The sequence below is a fragment of the Agelaius phoeniceus genome, chromosome 23, assembly GCF_051311805.1.
Source record: "Agelaius phoeniceus isolate bAgePho1 chromosome 23, bAgePho1.hap1, whole genome shotgun sequence".
Classification (NCBI taxonomy): Eukaryota; Metazoa; Chordata; class Aves; order Passeriformes; family Icteridae; genus Agelaius; species Agelaius phoeniceus.
Genome location: NC_135287.1, coordinates 882462 through 902185, shown reverse-complemented (window position 1 = coordinate 902185; position 19724 = coordinate 882462). Strand labels below are relative to the sequence as shown.

The following is a 19724-nucleotide window of genomic DNA, read 5'->3' as shown; positions in this document are numbered from 1 at the left end:
GATGGCGGATGATAACCAAAGGTTTGATTTCAAATCTTAGATTGAGGGAGGGTTTTCCATTTGGATCCCTAAATTTCCCACCTCAATCCCTAAATCAGAACATTTCCAGGGGCAAGTTTGTAGTTCTGGATTGAAGCTGTTTGCAACAGTTATCCTTCTAACATTTCTGCACATAAGGGCATTTGTTCACAATTAAGGCTGAATTTGAGCACTGTAGAAACCTAATTCCATCCATTATGATTAATTAGGGCCTTTTCTCCACCTGACGTGTAATCTAAATTTGTCTGGAGATGTGAAAACAGTGTTTCTTCCTATCAGAACAGAAAAAATCACACAGATGAATGTTGGACATGAGTGAGGGCTTGCATTTGGAGATCATCAGATCATGGAATTCCAGAATGGTTTGGGTTGGAATCTCATCCAGTTCCAGCCATGGGCAGGGACACCTTCCACTATCCCACCTTGCTCCCAACCCCATCCAGCCCAGCTTTGGCCACTTCCAGGGATGGGGCAGCCTCAGCTGCTCTGAGCAGGTGGAGGTCACAACAGCTGGAGCTCACCAGCTGGAATCTCTGGCACATCCTTCTGTCAGGGCTGTAGTATGGATGTCAGGAAAACCTTATCATCGCTTTTCTGGCACATACCTGCTTTCATCCCTCCAAAGCACTTTGCAACTCTGAGGCTGACATTTTTCTCATGGAACTGCTTATTCTGTATGTGTCCATTTGGGGACTGCCCATCCTTGAGACATTTTCATCTTATTTTTTGAGATTAGATTAATTTCTGTAAGAGGGAAACTTGATTTTTGTTTCAGCTGAAAAACCCCAATATGCCACTGACCTTGGAATGAACACAATGGGTCTTGGCTCCCATCAATCAGCTTGCTGGGAGACTGGGGTATTACTGGTGGGAGCATCCACCTCCTCATGTCCATATGGACACTCATGTCTGCAGGCAGAGGTGGAGATGGAACCATGACTGATGGTTTTTGCAACATCTTCAGCTCATGACTGACTTTATGTAATACAGAGAGTCCTGAAGTCAAGGAAGCTGCTTCAGGAATGAAGTTGCCAGGATTTTTATGATTGATTTTTATGCTGTAGAATCATTGGCAGGGAAAAGTTTCTGTTACCTGGAAATCCAGCTGTGTATTTCCCCCCATCCAAAACGTGAAAGCTTAGTTGTCCTAAATTCATTCTCTTTCAGTTAAGATTGGATCTGTAAGGTGACATGGGTGTGCTGTTACTTGATGTGAAGAGGATAAAAATAGCCATGCCCTCTGCTTGTGGAAGCTGTGACATAGTCAGCTTACTCAAACAAAAAGATCAGGTTTGGAGGAAATCCTCTTCCAGGGTGCTCTAGATTCTGTTAGCAGGGTTTCAGCTTCCTGGAATAACGCTGGGATGTCCATTATCCTCAGCTTTGTTCCCTGTGCATGTCTCTCCTCCTTACCCCAGCCACCAGAGATGGTTAAGACCACTGATCTAATTGTCAACCACAAAGGACAGGCCGGCTGTGAACAAAACTTGCTCGTGTATCATTTGCATCCTTCTAAATGCATTGTTTGTGCAGCTGTTCAGCCAAATTAGCCACAGAGTTTATTTTTGTCCATAGAGGAAACAGAGATGGGTTTTCTCTGTATTAGGGCAGATGCAAAATTAAAGAATCATGTATGCAGCTCAGACAGACCAAGCTCTCTCCTAAATGTGTCCTGATGAGGGCAAAATTATTAATAAAGCAACCCTTGAGATTATAAGCACAACTATAAGAGGGAAAAGCTTTGCCAAGATGTGGCAGATCCATTTCAGGTTAACACTGGCACTTGTTGAAGTCCCCCTTTCATTTCAGCGGGTAGGAAAAGAGCTGGATGTGTATTTTAAACACTGATCTACTATTCTGAGAAGGAAAAAGTGTTTTCCAAAGGGTCCATCAGGCAAAATTTACACAGTCTGGTGTTGAGAAACAATTGCACTCTCTTTCTTTCCATGTGTCACTCTCAGCAGTGTGTTTTAGAGCCTTGGGACAGGAAGAGGTAGTGATATTTATGGCCAGCTTTCTGCTGGATCTCACACAAGGGTGGGCTTGAGAAACCTGAAGAGTGCTTTTGTGTGCACAGCCTGTCAGCTGACCAAGGCTGGTGTTTGCTTATGGATGCTGTGATAATAATTACAGAGCAGGAAGTGGGGGACTGATTGATTTATGTGTCCGTGGCATTGTGTGTTTGATCTTGGCTAGAAACTGTGAAATCCTCAGAGAAGGCAGAATCATTTTTCGGATGTGTGAGGATGTAAGAATGGCCATAATGTGTTGGCCCAAGGGCCATATAGACTCAAAACTTGGGCAGTGGCCAGGGAGGGATGCTTGGGGAGCAGAACAAAGCACAGGACAGGACTTATCCTTTTATCAAACTCCACCCTCTCAGCTAGGATGAGCTGTTTCACCATCAAAGTCCAAATCTTATTCCTTGACCAGTGACACCACCTGGACAGAGGAATCGATTTGGCCTCTCCCAGTGTCCCATGATGTCTGGTCATGTCTGTCATTGGTAAATTGTTGCAACTTAAGCTGAGACACCCTGAGAGTTCTGGTGCTGTGTTCCCCCTCCATCCCCAATAGTCAAGACCAGATACTTCCTGTAAATCCACCCCTTAGAGCTGTTCCATTCTCTCATCCTTTGGCTGCTTCACATGTGAAGTCTGGGTCAGTGGATGATGAGTTCTAGTGCTGAGCCTTCTCCTCAGTGATGGAGAGAACTCTTGACTGAAGTATTTAACATGACTCAGTTCAAAATAAAAGAGTTTCAAGCTGAAGTTGGCTTAGTGGACCCAAAGTGCAGGCACCCCTTGGTGCAGATTTGGGCAGGGAGCTGGCAGATTGTATCCCGGAATTTCCCTGCACTGTCTGAGTGTTGTTGTTTATGGAGATGTGCTGGGATTGATGTAGCCCAGACTTAGAACTCCCTCTGAGTCCAAGCAATAAGAGTCTGGAATGGAGGTTCAATTCCAAGCCTGCCTTCCCTTGGGAGCTGTTCGAAGTCACAATGGCCTTGGGCCCACGTATCCAATAAATATTAAGGCAGATCTGCTTGTGTTCAGAGCACCTCCTTTCCCACTGAGAAGGATTTAAAGGACTCATCAGCTAAAGATGGGGAATCCCAGACAGAGACCCTTTTGTCTAGCCTTAGAGCACCTCTCTGAGCCATGCTCAGGTTGGCTGGAGGGGGCAGGTTTGAGTCAAGGGGTCCCCCATCCAAAAGGCAGGTGTCATTTGAGTATGTGAAACAGAATAATTCAAAGTACAGACGTGGTGTGTGTTCTGATTCGTTCTCCGCTAATGAAGCCACAGTGCCATTACTTTTGCCACAAAGGATTTCTTGAGTGCTGGCCAAATAGATTCTTTAAATGCTTCTTTAAAACAAAATAAATCTTCCTTATATATAAATTTTCCTCCTCACTGAGGATCTGACAAGGTCCTGGCACACTCCTGTGCTTGACTGACAGCCTGGAAGAAAGGCTGCTCTGTGCAGGGACAGCAGCCTTTAGCACCAGGTGCTGCTGGCTTGTGTCTTTCCAGCATTTGGGAATAAACTCAGTGGCTGAGCATTGTTATCCCAGGATATCCCAGTGATTGCCCCAGGACAGCACAGCCAGGCCTTTCCACTCTAGCTTCAAAAGGTGCATTACCATCTCCTCCCCCCCAATGGCCCTGAACAAAGCCAGTTTGTCAGAATGGTGATCGCCAGCCCTGCCAGAGGATCCCTGGTGCCATCCTTCAGGGACCTGGCATCCCTGGAGACACTGCTGCTCTAGGTTAGTTTTGGATTGTGTTTTTAGGATGGATAATTGTCCCACATCCAGCCCTGTCCAAGGCAAGGTGCCTGTGGCAGCAGGGAGTGAGACAAGTCTTGTTCAGGGGGGCTCTCAGGCTTCTCAGCTGTCCAAGGCCAATTACTTAGTGTGTGCAGGGCCTTAAACACACAAAAAAGTATGATATGAATATCAAATGTCATTAATAAGTAAGGATTAGTTATTTTTCTGTTGGTTTCTGTGGAGGCCAGCAGCATGCACGCCTTGCATCATTCAAATTTACTAATTGCTGTTATTATTGAGAAGAAATACAGCAATGTGTTGATAAATTGCTAATGGAGACAGACTTAAAACAGAAAATCTGGATCCTACAGAGTTGAGAAAATTTCCCCTGTGGCTTTGAAATTGGGCTGAACTCAGCCACAGCTCAAGTGTCCCAGACCCCAGGGAGCAGAAGCTGGAGTCGTGTCCAGCTCCAGTCATCCCTGGGAAGTTGTACTAGGATTTGCAGAGTGGGAGATGCTTTGGGAGGAGCATCTTTTAAGTCAACCTCCACCAACATCAGTGATTTTGTTTGCAACAGATTTAGCTAAAAACCTGATCCCCCCAAAAAGAGTGATTGAAGGGAAAAGGGACTGTTCTCTTAGGGAAGGTTAAACACGACTCCTGGTTGAGCCCACCTGAAAATCTGAGGTAAAATATTGACATTTGATTAGATGCCAATTTTTTCTCCCATTCTCACTCGGCTCATACAGAGGTGTAGACTCCTGAAGAACTGGCTTTCAGTAAGAATGCCTAAAAAAAGGATCATTTTCCCTGTGCTAAAATTAGTTGCACTAACTTCCTTTGTTTTGTTTTGTCGTCTGTTTTCTTTCTGTGGGCACATGCGTGTGAAATCCTGGCTCCACTGAAGCTGATGGGTATTTTGCCATGGATATCAGTTAGGTCTGGATTTTTCCACAATGAAGAGAAGCCATTTGCTACATTTTTTGCTGTGTTGCTGAGTTGTATTTAATGTTTGCAAGACTCATGGTCCTTGTCAGATTAGTAGGGTTCATTGAAGTAGCAAAAGAATGTAGTGTTAATGTACCTGCAGTCTTTGGTTGAGGGAGCAGTTAAACTTTACTCCAAGGAACCTCCCTGGTGCTATTTTAGAGTGTCAGCAGTGTCTGTTCGTGTTCCAGTTCTGCACTTAAGATTTCTGGGTTGATTGCTCTGCCTTCCAGTAGCTTCCATGACACAATTCCTATGGAAATTTTGTCTCTCTGCATTTTGGCTGAGTCTTAAGACTATTTTTGGAAGCTCTTAAAATGTCCCAGAAGTGCCCTTCACCTCTGCTCTTGTGCAGAGACTTTAGGTCTAGCTTAGCTACCACCATTTTCCATACATATCCAAAGAAAGAGAGCAAGTAGAAAAAGAAACCAAACCGCAGACAATTCTCCTCTCCCCAAACAAGGCTAAGTCTGTCACTGAGCTTTGAGGTGCTGGAGAGGAAGAATGGCAACAAAGAGCATTTTCAAACACTCCCAGTTCCAGGATTCCCATTTTATATGTAATCTCACAGAAAAATCTGCTTACAGAGCTGAGCTATGGCACTTGCAAAGGCTCAGAGGATTATCTGCAGGTTTTCCAGCTCTTCCAATACTAAGAGAGGTATAGGAAATCTAAAAGAGTATCTGAGGGTTGTCTTTCCTAAAGACTGAAAAGGATGAGAAGAGAATCAGTGCCTGAACTAGTTGATAAAAAGGGATTCTGACAAATTACTTGTCTGCACTTTTCTGGCTAAGCTTTGTTTGCGAGGGATGCTAAAAACATCTAATTCCATACCTAGGTACCACCTCTAGGCTCAATTGCCTTGCTCAGGGGCAGCTTAGGGAGGCTTTGTTGCCATGCCTGGACTTCAGCTCTGAAGGACCGTGTGTGCCAGTGTGTTCCAAGGGCTGCTCCATGCAAATACATGGACTCACAGCTGGGAAGTGCCAAGCTGTCAGCGCTGTGATCGCAGCCTCATTAGCCCACCTCTGCCCAGGCTATAATTGGCCCAGGAGCAGCCATCCCCAGGCATGGCTCTGCTGCTTCCCATTCCGGAGATAGCGGAGGGATCTGTTCCCACCATGCTGCATAGCAGAAACATCACCCAGGTCGTTTTTTAAACTTGGGATTGAAGTGTTCATGAGTGTGCTTAGTGGGCCAGGCACCTTGGAAATGGCTGGATCAAGGAAGTCTGAGAGACCTGGCAATTGCCCTCAACCCTCTCCTAAGCACTTGTTCCTGAGAGAATGTGAATTTTTCTGGTATATGCACAGCCTTTTGCTGTTCTTTCCTTTTCTTCTTGCCTTTATGTCTGTATCAGGGTGCTTGGTGGAGCACAGTGTTGGTCTTGGGAAGAACCCGATGCCTTCTAATAGTTAATAAGAGTCTCCCATGTCTGGGGAACTTCTCAGTGCCTAAGCCTGGTATAGAGGGAGCAGAGAAGGTTTCAATTTGATGTCATCAAAAATAGATTAAATAAGGTCTCACCTGACTGCAAGAATTGCTTTCCTGCCCTCAGTGGTGCTCCTAATGGACAAGTTAGGTGCTGCAGATCCATGTGCTGCCTGAGGAAGCTCAGCAGAGGAACAGAGCCCTTGTACAAGGGTCAGGTTTTCTCTCTGATCAACTTTTGGCAGGTCTGGCAGCCATAAGGCAAAGTCCCACTCTAACTGAGGGGATGCCATGTGTCCTGCAGCACACACTGGGTACCTGGCTGCTGTCTTTAAGCACTTGGCTCCTGGGCCACATTGAGTTCCTGGATTGTACCAGGTCCCTCATGCTCTGGATGAGGTGGTAAAGTCTAGCTGAGATCCATGGAATTGGTATTGTTGGAAAATCTTTGCTTTTTGGGATCTGTGGTGGAAAAAGTCTATGTAATGGCCTCCCCACTAAAGAAACTGTGTGTGGTTCAACTAATTCTCAACGTTTCCATGCTTCTTTTGTTTTCCTTACTTCACTCAGGGATCACTTATTCCTGTCTGGAGACTGCCTGCTCCTTCAGCAAAATGAACTCAACTCCTTGGTTCTCTTTGTTTTGACACTCAGGAGATGAGAGATTTATAGACCTTCCTAAGTCATAAATTCATTTTCTTTTATTATTTACCTTTTGCTGCAGCCCATTCTGAGTGAGATTCATTCAGCCTCTGAGCAGGGCTGACTTGCCAAGAGGAACTGATCCATAAATCTTTCCTTCCTTTTTCTTTCTTGCTTTCCAAAACAACATTTGGAAACTAAGTTTGCCTGGGAGGAAAACTGTTCTTCCATTGCCGGCAGTCAAACCGTGCAACTAATTAGTGCTTTCTGTTCTCTCTTCCTTCTATTCCATGTCTGTTGGGGTTGAAATTAAGCCAGGGACAAGGGGAGGTGGGGGTAAATAAGGGGAAAATACTTGTTTCAAGTATTTATTTTTAATTACAACTTCTGCAAGGTGATCTGTCCAGTGGTGGTGTATCCACTGTGTCTTAGGCAGAGGTCAGAAGTTTAAAATAAGTTTATTAGAAACGTTCCAGAAGGTGAGAGGAGATGGTTTCAGATTGGTTTTCTTGATGTAACATCTTCTTCTTGTTGCTGCTGCAAAGAAAAACAAATGACAAAAAAAATTTTGGATACATCAAACCATGATAGTTTTTTTTCAGAAATATCTGACATATAATTAGGAAACAGGAGTCCAGGGTTATCCTGTGTGTGGCTTGAGTATGCCAGTTTATGCCAAGGTGATGTGGGCAGTGCTTACTACAGATCTGTTATTCACTGTACAGTGGCTGCCAATGCAGATTTAAATAGCGAAGCAAAATGTTGTCAGATCGTAGAAAATGCTCTGCAGATCCAATGTCTTTTTTATTTTTAGCCCTTGGTTAGTTTTAGCAAGAGTGGCCAGATGTTTGCTTTGTGAGGTGGACAGAAATAAGAGCGTTCTTACTGCTCGAAACTGAGATTATTCAAATCCTTAAAAAAGAACTACAGGAAAAAAATCTGTTGCTTAGGCAGTGCTCCTTCAGTAGTGCATAGTATGAAGTATGGGATTATACTTATTTTTCCCAAATATTTGAGAAGTATTCAGCAGCAGAGTGAGCCCAAGAATACCTGCTTTGGGGTGATTAAGATTATTCTAGTAGATAAAACTGGGACTTTTCTATAGAAAACCACATAGTCAGAGACCATTGTCCCTGTGAAGAGCACTGAGACCTCCTGAGTCCTAAACCACTGGTGGTTTCACCACTGGAGTGTGGGGCCTCTTGACAGTTTTAGATGGAAATATTAAAATGCTTTAGGTGTTTTTCTAGAGTAGCAAATTCCTCATTTTCTGGTTTATATGGGCATCTTTTGCATTTTCATGTACGAAAGAGCAGTGGGTCAGAAAAAGTGCTCACGCAACAGTGCAGGTGAGAACGTGTTCAGTGGAACCATTGTGAAAGGCAGGTATGGAAAGAAAGAGCTCTTCACTCCCATTCATCCCAGTTTGGGAGACAGAGCGTGTCACAACAGTGCTGAGCAGACAAGAGCTGCCTGCCAGCATTTAATTTGTTGAAGATTAGGAAATTATTCCATTCTTACAATACCATGTCAGTCTAGAAGTACCTTTGAACTCCGGGGGATGAGGAGTTTAGATCTCGCCTCAGATTTTGTGGCGTTTGGAAGGCAAGGCTTTATCAGGGTGAGAACTGTACAGATGGTTTAAGGGGAGTCATGTTAACAGTGTACCTAGAGACTATGGACTGGCTCACCTTCAGCTGCTTTGAACTTTGGGATAACTAGATCCAGAGCAGGACACTGAACTTGGGCTTCATTCTCTGGGAACTGAAAGCTTCCTCGTGCAATGTAGAGGTCAGTTATTTCTGGTTTGCTCTACGTGCAAGAGGCTGCTAAAGCATTGCCCCCTTTCTGACCTGTAGCTTTCTCCCAAAAAATATCTGCAGCCTTGACACTCATGTCTTTTCTAGATGCCATCTTTATTTCTTACTCTGTGCCACATCCATCCTGTGTCCTCACCAGGCTGAGGGCAAAAAACTGAGCAGTCTTGTGAAAGCTGGGCTGATCATGATGCTTTCATTATTTACAGTGGTTTCTAAAAGCCCTGTCACAACTGTTGGTGTCAAACCATAAGCAAAGGTTACTCTTGCAAGCACAAATGATAAACAAATACACAACACTTAGTGTCAACAGCCTCACAAATCTGTTCAGCACCTGGAACTCAAATCAGCCAGGCAGCTGTAAACCACGACTTGCGCAGAAGCAGCACTGTGGTGTCAGAAGGGCCGTAAATACATTTGTGACCTGACGTGGGCTCCAAAAATAAGCATGTGCTGAGCTTTTCTAAGTGTTTGACCAGGGCACAGCTGCTGGCTGCTGAGAATTTTGGAAAATGTATCTCCTCATTCAGGTGCTCAGCACTTGAAAACCCAGACCCAAACAACTCCGGTGTCATCTGCTTCTCTAATAACCACCTTTTACCCTGCAAAAATAGCCAAGGCCTTGCTGGTCATCTTGAAAAGCAGTTCTTGTAATCCAAATCTTACCTGACTATTAGAAAAATAACCTGAAGAGACTTTTCTCTGTTTGATGAAGGCAGATCTTATGTTCTGGGATGATTGTAACCGCCCTCCCCTCCCTTCAAGCACTCCACATGCTGCTACCATGCCATACAGAAAAGAAAATATCCCTGGCTGCTCTGATATCAAATGACTTTGCTGACCTCCTTTGAAGAGAGTTTCTTGTAAAAATCCTTTCATCCAGAGGTGTCAGTCACTTGGAGCCTTGCAGGGGTTTCTGAGCTCAGATGATTTATTATTAATGAGTAATTTTGTGCTTTATGGAGAGCCCTGCTGGAAATGTATGGAAGTACAAAAGTATTGATTAATCGGTGATCTGGTGCCAAAAGTTACCCATGAGTGAGAACAGGAATGGGCTGTGGGATAAGGTTTGGAGCATGAACCTACGGAGGAGCAGGACCTCTGTGATGGGCAGGATTGAACCAGGACTCCAGAGCAGTGGATAGGGGGATGTAATAAGACTGGACCCACTCCTTTCTGGAGTAAGCTTAAGCTTAAGTCTCCTTATCCAGAACAGGGTAGAACTGGGATCCAAGAAGTCTGTTGGAGCCTGAGTGACCAAGCGCAGTTGTGTCCTGGGGCTGAGTCCCAGGACTGCTGCAAATGAAGACATCAACACACAATGTCCTCATGAATCCTATGGCACACCCAGGAACACCTCTTATGGTGGAGGTGGCCTCAATGTTCCTTCATAGGACTTTAGAAATTGAGAAACCCTTCAAGGAGGCAAGAGGGGATGATTTTTGGGCAAATTTGGCTGAAAGAGAAGAAATCGTCTGTTCTATGGGTGGGCCAGCAAGTTTTTTGTTGTCCCACAGTGTCAGAAATGAACAGTGGTGGGTTGACAAGAAGGACATAGGCTATGGGAGCAGCATCTGCTTTGTCTTCTGTCTAGCTGAGTGGTGTCAGAGGGGGCATAAATACCAGCATAGATTTTGTGAGTAAAGCAAAGGACAGAGGTGTAAAGCAAAGGACAGCACACTCTGTCCTAATTTATGATCTTTGAACAGCCACTGAAGTTGTAAATCAAGGCAAAATTTCCACCAGGTTACTCAGTGGTGCTGTAGATCAGCACAGTCTTCAGCTAGAAAAAATACCCAGAAAAAAAAGGTAGATAAGGCTTGACACAAGCTAAAGATTGGCTTGGCAAACCTGATCTCATCTCTCAAATGCTTCCTTGGTGGTTTAAGTGGAAAGCTTTACATTTAATGGAAATACTTTGATTTTTAGTGTTGCGGAGGTGTGGAGGAGAAAGCAAGACTGAAGTCCTAGTCTGCCTAAACCCCAGTCTGTAGTCACAGCTATTTAGAGTTTTGACAATAGTTTCCCCAGCTTGCTTTTTAAGTGGCTAAGTTTTGCACAACTTGCTGTGGTTGAGGAGAGAAGCAACGATCAACAGTCTATGATGTTCTTTGATGTACCCAGCTCACCTAGGACCTGGTTCCTGTGATCACAAGCCTACAGCTGGGGAGAGGGCTGAGGAATACAGGTCATCAGCAGGCCAGGCTGGGAACTCCTTTCTTCCACGGTGTGGAGTTACTCACCCCAACACACTCATTGAGGTCTTGAGATCATTATTTTCATTAGTGGTGATTCATGTGAAGGGTTTCACAATCAGCCTGTAATATGTTCCTTTCCACAGTCCCATTTATCTAAAGATCTCCAAATACTTTGTGTACATTAAATTTTAATCCATATTTTACCATCAGTGATGTAGGTAAGGAGGATTGTTTCCATCTTGCAAATGAGGTAAAATGAGGTACAGAGCAAGAAAATGAGTTGCCCAAGACTCTGCAGGTTGTATATCTGACACTGAGTTTACGTTTCCCGTATGTAGCTCAATTTCCCTGCCCAAACTTTAAAGGAACATTCAATTTCCTGGGGCTAAGGCTGAGCAGGAATTTGCTATAGTTGTAAATCAGAAGGCCTGATGTGGATCAGAACTTCCTCTAGTGTTTGGGAATGTTTGGATTTGTCATCCCAGAACAGCCCTGATCTGAAAAGATTGGAGCAGAACTGGTTTGTTTTTAGGGCTGGTATCAACGGGGTGGTGTAAGATGCAGCGTTCAGTCAGTGAAGAACTCTTGGGGTCTATTCATCCTCATCTTCCTGCATGGTCAGCAGGATCAGTGTGGGCAATGGAGGGCAAGGGTGGTTCTGATGCAGTTGCCCATTAGGGGATGGAATGAGCTGTGAACCAGACTCTGTTGTGTATTTACCTGCAAGAGCAGGGGGACTATCTCAAGTGAACCCTGTCCTAGTTTCCCCAGGGAAACAAAGTTGGGAACAGATTGGGGATATATTTCATCCTTTGCTTGGAGTTCAGTCTCTTGCAGTAATCAGACAGATGATTTCAATGGTTATAATATCTCCTAAAAAAGGAGTGGAAAGGCAGTCCTTCCTTTCCCTGTCCTAGGGTTAGGATTAGAATTAGGGTTAGGGTTAGGGTTCCCCAGCCCAAGAAAAGCTGTGCAATTTGGGAGAAGGAACAGGTCCAAAGAGGTGAATATTCTTGCTTGTCCTTTAATAAGTAAATGGCAGAGCCAGGAAAGCCCTTCCTGTCTCCCTCCTCTCCCCTGCACTCGCATTGCTCAAACACATCAGCACTGATCTGTCCTTCATCTGCCTGTGCTTCCTCCCTGCCAGGCTCCCCTTCTCTCCGGGCCTACCCCCTCCTCTCCGTCATCACCCGGCAGCCGCCCGCGCTGCCCGCGCTGCTCCCGGCCGCCGGCAGCTCCCACCTGCTGCCAGCCCAGCCCTGCGGGGCCGCCGTGGGCACGGAGGTTTCCCCCAGCGAGGCCCAGGGCAGCAGTGAGTCGGAGGCAGAGCAGCCCCCACCCCGCTCAAAGAAGCCGCGCCGAAGTCGGACCATCTTCACCGAGATCCAGCTCATGGGCCTGGAGAAGAAATTCCAGAAGCAGAAGTACCTCTCCACCCCCGACAGGTAGGTTGGTTGCTCACACCAGGAGTAGGGATGAGCAAAAGGGATACTCCAGCCCTGCTCAGTTGTTCCACAGTGAACATTCCCTGGCTGGGGGTGCTGCCTCTTGCTCCACCAAGTTGCCTCTGCCATTGGCTGCGGCCATGGCAGGTAACCTGATTCAAATCCAAGGCTACTTTTCCTGGGATCAAAGGTAACACAAATAGATCATATCAGTGGAAATGTCAGATGATACACATGGTTGGGAGCAGTTCTCCAGGCTCAGAGATCTCCTCAGAGAAGAAGGATCTCTGCCTTTCCAACTCCTGCTGCACACTTGAAAAACGATGGAGCCTGTCTCCCCCTGGGATCTGCTGGGTCATGGCTGTGTGTTCATGGTATCTTCAGCTGCTCCTGAGCTGGCTTTTATCCAGCACCTTGGGCAGCAATTCAGTGGGAAGGTGGTGGCCTGTTCATAAGGTTGGAAAGCAGAGCCTGGAGTTGAAAGGTGCCTTGCAAAGGCACAGGCAAGTTCTTAGGCACTGCTTGGTACCACATGGGCAAACCAAACTAAGAGAGATTTTAGCTTTTTTAAGGGCTTTGAATCCTACTCTGGAAATCTAAATTATGGAAAAATGACCCATCAAATTCCTAGGAAGTTTGTAAACCTGGAGAATGTTTGAAAGGTATCAGGCCCTGCACTCCACAGAGGGGAGTGTCCCAATATTTAAATTGATTCTGAAGATGGCATTTTCTGCTCCTACTGCCTGTGACCAAATTGCTGCAGCTGAAAATTCCTGGTCGTAGCCAACCTGCCTCATGGAGTTTCAGAGTTCCTGCTATGCCTGCAATGACTCCTCACAGCTTCACATCACCAGATGGTTGACACTTTGCTGAGGCACTCAAGGCTGGTAATTAATAATCTCATATGACTGTTCCTTGGCTTCATTGAGGACGATGAGCAATTCCTGCCCATGTACCACTTCCTCTGTGTTTGTTTCCTTGGGTTTCCAGGCAGTGCTGGTTGCACTGAGGTATGTGGCAAGAGATGGAAGCTGGTTGCAAGTAAACCAGGTGTTACCAGACATGAGCACTAAGGCACAAAGGGTTGGCTAAGCCAAGCTTCTCTCTGTCAACAACATGGCTGAAAACCTGGCAAAGCAGTGAATTGTGACCTGTGTTCACTTCTGCAGCTTTTGTCCTGGATAGAAGATTGTAGCCCTGGGAGGGCACCTGAAACCCCTGGTTTATCATCAGGGTAATGACTCTGACATGTTCTACTCTTAACAGTACTGGTGTCTTAGATCAATGGCTTCAGATGTGATGTAGTGGCAGAACAAGCCTGCAGGTCCAGAGTGAATCCGGAGTGGGAGAGAAGCATGAATCCTTAAGTGTGAGGTGGAGCACAGAGAGCTAGGGTGGGGTACGTGGGTGTTTACAAATGTAAATCTGGTTGCCCAAGGAGCCCAGGTGTAACAAAGCTTTCATTATGAAAAACTTGGCCTTCACAAATGTGTTTGCCCATCCAAAGGCAAGGAGATATTTGCCAAAAAGTCACAGAATGCAGAATACTGTGGAATGTGGCTCTGAGTTGGATCTGTCCCACCTGCAGGACTTGCATGACTCTGAGGTGCACTTTCCTGGTGTGGCTGAGGATTTCCAGCTCCATCCCTTGTGCAGCTCCATTACAAAACCACCACATGCATGGTGCTATCACCTGTGGGGAAGGATCAGGAGCTACTCTGAGCCACATTTGCTTCATATCCTGGGCTTTAATATAGAAATAATGAATGGGTTCACATGAACTTGCATGGGTTGGAGATTTGTGAAGGATGAATCAGGATTATGGGCTGTCTGCCACATATACCCTGCAGCTAAACATACAAAAAATAAATTCACTTAGAAGCTTAAATTGCCTCAATAACAGAATGTATATTAAATTGATAGATTTAGATGTACTACTATTCCATGAGAAATGGGCAAGTACCATGATCCCCATTCTGAAGGTAGTGAAGGAGAAATATGATACAAAGAGTAGCTGATGCTGTGTGTCTGTTCCCACCAGTTTGCTTCAGACACCAGGGACCTGTTTTTCAGGGATGTGATGTACCAGTAGCTCCTAATTCATGGACAAACATAGAGCATCAGCAGCTGGAGTGCAACAGGTTCATGTCTCAAAGAGGGCAGACAAACCCTGCCATGTCTAGAAAAGAGAGCTTGCCAACACCTGCATCTTCCATAGCAGCATCCATCTTTGCATCCTAAATTCACGGGTTTTACCACTTCTGTGTGACCATTCTTGAGACAACTGATCAGAAACTGCTGAATGCTCTAACAGTGTTGCACTGCCTAGACCTGGCACCTGAGCTCCTCTTGGCTTAAGTAAACTCATTTTGTTGTCTGGTTTGTCTCCCAGGCTCGACTTAGCCCAATCTTTGGGGCTGACTCAGCTCCAGGTGAAGACGTGGTACCAGAACCGTAGGATGAAGTGGAAGAAAATGGTGAGTGGGTGCTTGTCATTTCTCCATGGCTCTTAAATGGCTCCTTGCAAATAACAGATTTGGAAGCTGAACATAGTAGAGTGACTTGTGTCTATTTATACCAAATTTTGTTTTATTCCTGATCATTTCTCACAGAGATGGTCTCTTTTTTTAAAGTGTTCATACTGCAAGTACATGTGGTGGGCTAGAGGGGGCTAAAGGCAGTAGGAGGAGGACAAAGCAAAGAAGTGAAAGAAATGAGAATAGAAGTGAGGGAAAAACCAAAATATCTCCTTCTGCATTTTTCTGCATTCCTGTGATCTCAGTGCTTCTGAGATTGGTTTTGTGCATAGAAAAAAAAGACTCTGTTGCTCTATGGAAACAGAGCAGTTTTGAGAGCTGATACTAATTTTTACTTCTCATATCTTTGTTTCACCTTTCAGTTTTTCTCATCTTCATGGTCCTTTTCCAGTTAAAATGCTTTTTTATGAAGGTCAGCCACTCAATAAATGCTGGTGGGAGCATGATGCTGTGACATTCTCTAGTGGAGATGTCTATGTTTTCTGATTTGGGAGACGAGATGCAGTCTAGGCTGTTCCATTGGATGCATGTGGCACCTGCAGAAGTTACTGTCACTTCTAACAAATTTGGCATTACCTTGGATATAGATCCTTGGCTGGAGTGTCTTGTTGCTGCAGGAATGGTGTGTAGAGAGAGGGACTTAGACATAGGAACAGGATGTCTGAGACCAGCAGAGTTCAGAATCCTGACAGTTCATCTTTTTGCTCCAGGTGTTGAAGGGTGGACAGGAAGCTCCAACGAAGCCCAAAGGCCGTCCAAAGAAAAACTCCATTCCCACCTCGGAGGAGATTGAAGCAGAGGAGAAAATGAACAGCCAGGCTCAGAGTCAGCTGCAGGAGGGATCTCAAGCCTCTGAGGAGCCAAAACTAACAGAGGAAAACCCAGAAGTCCTGTTGGAGACAGAGAAGTCTCCAGAACATATACCAGAGCCTTCCTCAGAGGAGACTACACCCTTAAGTTAAAAGGGAGAGAAAGGAGGGGAAAAGAAGAGAATAAAAAAAAGATCAAAGAGAAAAATCAAAACCAAATATATATATGTATATATATATTTAAATATGTATGTAGTGGTGTGAGTGTACATATATATATAAATATATATATATATATATATATATGTATGTAGACCTTGTGCATAAGTCTGAAGATTGGTCACGTTGTGCCTTTGGGAATCAGCCATCACGGGCCAGGTGGAACGAAGACATCCCGTGGGAATGGTGCCAGCCTGTTCCTCCTCTGGCAGGGGCCTGAGCTTTCCTGCAGGGAGGGCTGAGCCAGGACATTTCCAGGGAAAACCACACCAAGACAACTCCTTGAGAAGCCTGGGGCTCTCCCAGGCAGTGGGAGGCAGGTGTGTGGCCGTGTTGTAGGGTCAGTGCATTCCCTTGGCTTTATCCTTGCCTTGTGTGGTGCCAATGGACAAAGAGCTTGGCCTGGGCTCAGATCAGGGATAGGCAAGGAATGGGAGCTCTGACAGCACCATTTCCTTGTGTAACCAGCACTTAATTCTGTTAGGGATGGGCCTGACTTAAACAATTTTAGGAAACGGTTCAGACCCCCAGGTTTGCTTTGGCCCAGTTAAGATCAAAGCTTCCAAAGGGAGATCCATACCTGGGTCAGCTCCAATTGCCTCTCCTTGGGTGGTTTGGGTGCTGTGTCTGTGAATTTGCAGTGATGTGGGATAAAACTTGGAATGAAATGAGCATTTCGATATAAGTCTCCTCCAAAAGCTTTTGGGTGCTTGGATCTGGGACTTTTGCTTTCGGCCCACTTTTAATTTTTAGAGGGATTTTTTAAATGAACTGTTAAATGTTTTCAGGGTTTGGGGAAAATGGTGGATTTCCAAAGTTGCTGCAGGAAGCTGGCATTTGTTTAAGATATGTGCCAGGAAAAGATGTGCATCATGTTTCATAGAGTCTTGTTAAGAGTGCATTTTGCCCAAAGGCTGCAAAAGATGTATTAAGATAACCTTTATTTTTTAATTAAAAATAAAATACATAAATTAAACCGTTGTTGCTGTTGTTTCTCTTCCAGAGATTCTTATTTCAGAGTATCAGGCAGAGGCTTTTCTGGAATAGGTTTTTCTATTCCAACAAAATCTGGAGGAAATAGAAATCATCAGATTTTCCTTAACATCACTCTACAACGTGCTCTGTGTAAACTATTTGTAGCACTTGCTGAGGGAGGTGAGGGTGTTGTAAATGCCACCTTGTCACTGGGTGAATGTGTCAGAACAAGGGCACTATTTTCTGTCACCTCCTCCAGTTTTGGACACATATTTAGTGGCTCTTTGTGGCTCTGTGAAGATGATTTCTGAATATCCCTTTTTTGGGATGGCAAGGATTCACACACAGTTCTCAAACAGTTTATCCAAGCAGTGTTGAGTGGGGAGAAAGGGATTCTTTTTCACCCAGTTTCTTGCTCAGTGGTGTTTGGTAGTGTCTGATTCCAGCTCTGCATTAGCTCTGGGTAATCAGGTAAGATAAAATAGGTATTTGGTAAAGGATTTGTGCAGTTCATATCCATGGTTGAGTGTCTCACTTGGCAAGGCTTTTCCACGGCTGCCATGCATCCAACCCTTGCTGTTGTTTGTTCTCCATCCAGCCAGCACTGAAGATGTGCTTTAAAACTTGCAAACAGCTTTCAGAAAGGTAAAAATAAATAAGTCATATAAGCACAGTGGTGTTTGTGGGACATCCTGTCCTAGAACAGTTTATATTAAAAAATGTGGGTTTCTTCTTTCCTTGAAGAAATGAATCTGTATAATCCTGCCTGGGGACTGACTTTTGGAATGGCTTAATAGAGAAATACTTTCCAGGTAATCCTCTTTGTGCTGCTCACTGTGTGTGTTTACAGTGTGTGAGACAGAGATTACACTTTCATGTGGTGAAACTCCAGCTTTAGCCAAGCCAGGGAGGGACATGCTCCACTCCCTGTGTGTCCAGTGCACAATAATCAGCTTGGAAAAGGCAGCCACTGGTGTAAGTGCATCGACAGGTTTGCACCTAAATCTAAGCCAAATTTACCAGAACTGGGCAACACTCATTTGCAAGGAGCTTAGAAAACACCTGGGGTTTGTTACCTTTTAGCTCCTTTTTTTCTGTGTCACAGTGAACTAGAAATGGGATGAAACATTTCCCTCTTGCCTGTTCTGTTGCAAACACAGGCTGTGAACTGCAAAGTGTTTCCTCTGCCATTAAATGCATCAAAATTTAGTTGTCTTTGAACATTTTCCTTTCACAGAGCCCAGACATGCTTGTGACAGCCCCAATGAGAGGCAAAGGTGGTGAGGCAGGATTTTGCTGGAGCTATGATGCAATGTCTGAGTTGTTGCACATTCTTTATCTGTGGATGTCTTTTTTTCCCTCTTCTTTCCAGAATTGTGCTGTAGTTCAACCGTATCTATTGGACTAGAAATAACATTTAATTTTAAAAGGCCTGTGGCCTGTTTATACAGGAATTAGATTACATGGTCTATGAAATCTGTAATCAGCCTCTATTGTTCTTGGATAGTGGCATCAGCACTCCTATCTCCACAGAAAATGTTTCCACAAGTCTCAAATGCCACAGTACTCAGGGAGAGTGAAGAGAGCAACTGAGTGGAAATCATTTGTCTAATAATGAGTTTCACCATCAAGTTGCAAAAAAACTCTGCAAGAGTTTCTACTCAGTTGATTTGTAAGCCTGAACAGCTGATTAAATTGAATTTTGTGTGGTTCTAGAAACAAAAAGCTGACCGTCAGGGAAGGCATCAAAGATATTTCAGCTTGTCTGAGTCAAAGTGAAATATATTGTAATGAATCTGTTCTCTTCCAGGCCACACTGGACAGGGCTTGGAGCAACTTGGGATTGTGGAAGATGTTCCTTCTCATGGCAGGGGGTGGGACTGGATGAGGTCTAGGGCCCCTTCCAACCCAAACCATCCTGGGACTTTTTTAACTTAAAAAACCAACCCAATCAGAGATGTACTGTAAACACAGCATTTGGAAACTGCAGTGTTTTCTTCAACCAAAATGTTTTTTATAAAATGTATAACACATTTGCTGGGGTTTTTGCAGTTGTTACCTACTGGATTTGTCGAATTTGAAGAATTCCAATAGATTTACATAACAGGGTGGGGAAATAAACGTAGAAACTGGAAAAAACATCACTTTCTTGCCCTGAGGTAGGAAACGGTGTGTGGGGTTTCTTTGCTGTTCCCTGAAACTGATAAATATGAGAATACAAAATTTACAAGAATTTTAATGATAAGTTTCGAAGTCCCAAGGAAATCAAAGTTGGCCATTTTCTAACAAAGTGTAAAGTAAGTTTTACATAATGGCATTTCCCACTTCCCAGATGAAAATAATTGTTTCTGACTCAGTCCCACTTTACAGTGGGAACAGTTCCAGTGATTTTTAAATTTTTTCCCCCCTCATTAATCCCATTCTAATAATTTATGAGTCAGTCTGGGTAAAAATGCAATTCTCTTGCTGTCTGGGCTAGTTTTTCATGAGTCCACAAGACACTGAAGATGTTTTTATTCCTCTTTTGGCTGAGTAACAATCTTAACATCTTATTTTTCAACATGATTATTTAAGTCCAGAATTAGCTCTTGAAATGCTCGCTGCTGCTGCTCACACTGCATTACTTTCACTGATAATCCTTTGAGTGATCATGGAAAGCACGTTCAGAATGTTTTGGATGGAGGGAGAGCAGCAGGGAAGAAATGGGGAAACCCATTTACAGCTCAACTGGAGTAGAATTACAAATTCTAGTAGAACTAGACATAGGGATCCCAGCTGCTGTTGGGAGGCAAGTGCTCCTTTTCCTCTTGCTTTAAGGTTTTTTTCTACTTGGGCTTATTTTTGGTCTTGTC

At 44.5% G+C, this 19724-nt stretch overlaps 1 protein-coding gene across 1 annotated transcript in view; it reads left to right on the top strand.

The window, feature by feature from the left end:
- The window catches only part of BARX2 (BARX homeobox 2), a 33261-nt gene extending 16388 nt beyond the window's left edge, over positions 1 to 16873 (top strand). Inside the window, exons 2-4 of the mRNA XM_054647567.2 lie at positions 12035 to 12332; positions 14725 to 14809; positions 15580 to 16873. Of these exons, the coding sequence (XP_054503542.2) occupies positions 12035 to 12332; positions 14725 to 14809; positions 15580 to 15831 (635 nt within the window). The 3' untranslated portion in view covers positions 15832 to 16873. The remainder of the gene's footprint in view (positions 1 to 12034; positions 12333 to 14724; positions 14810 to 15579) is intronic.
- The last annotated feature ends 2851 nt before the right edge of the window (positions 16874 to 19724 follow it).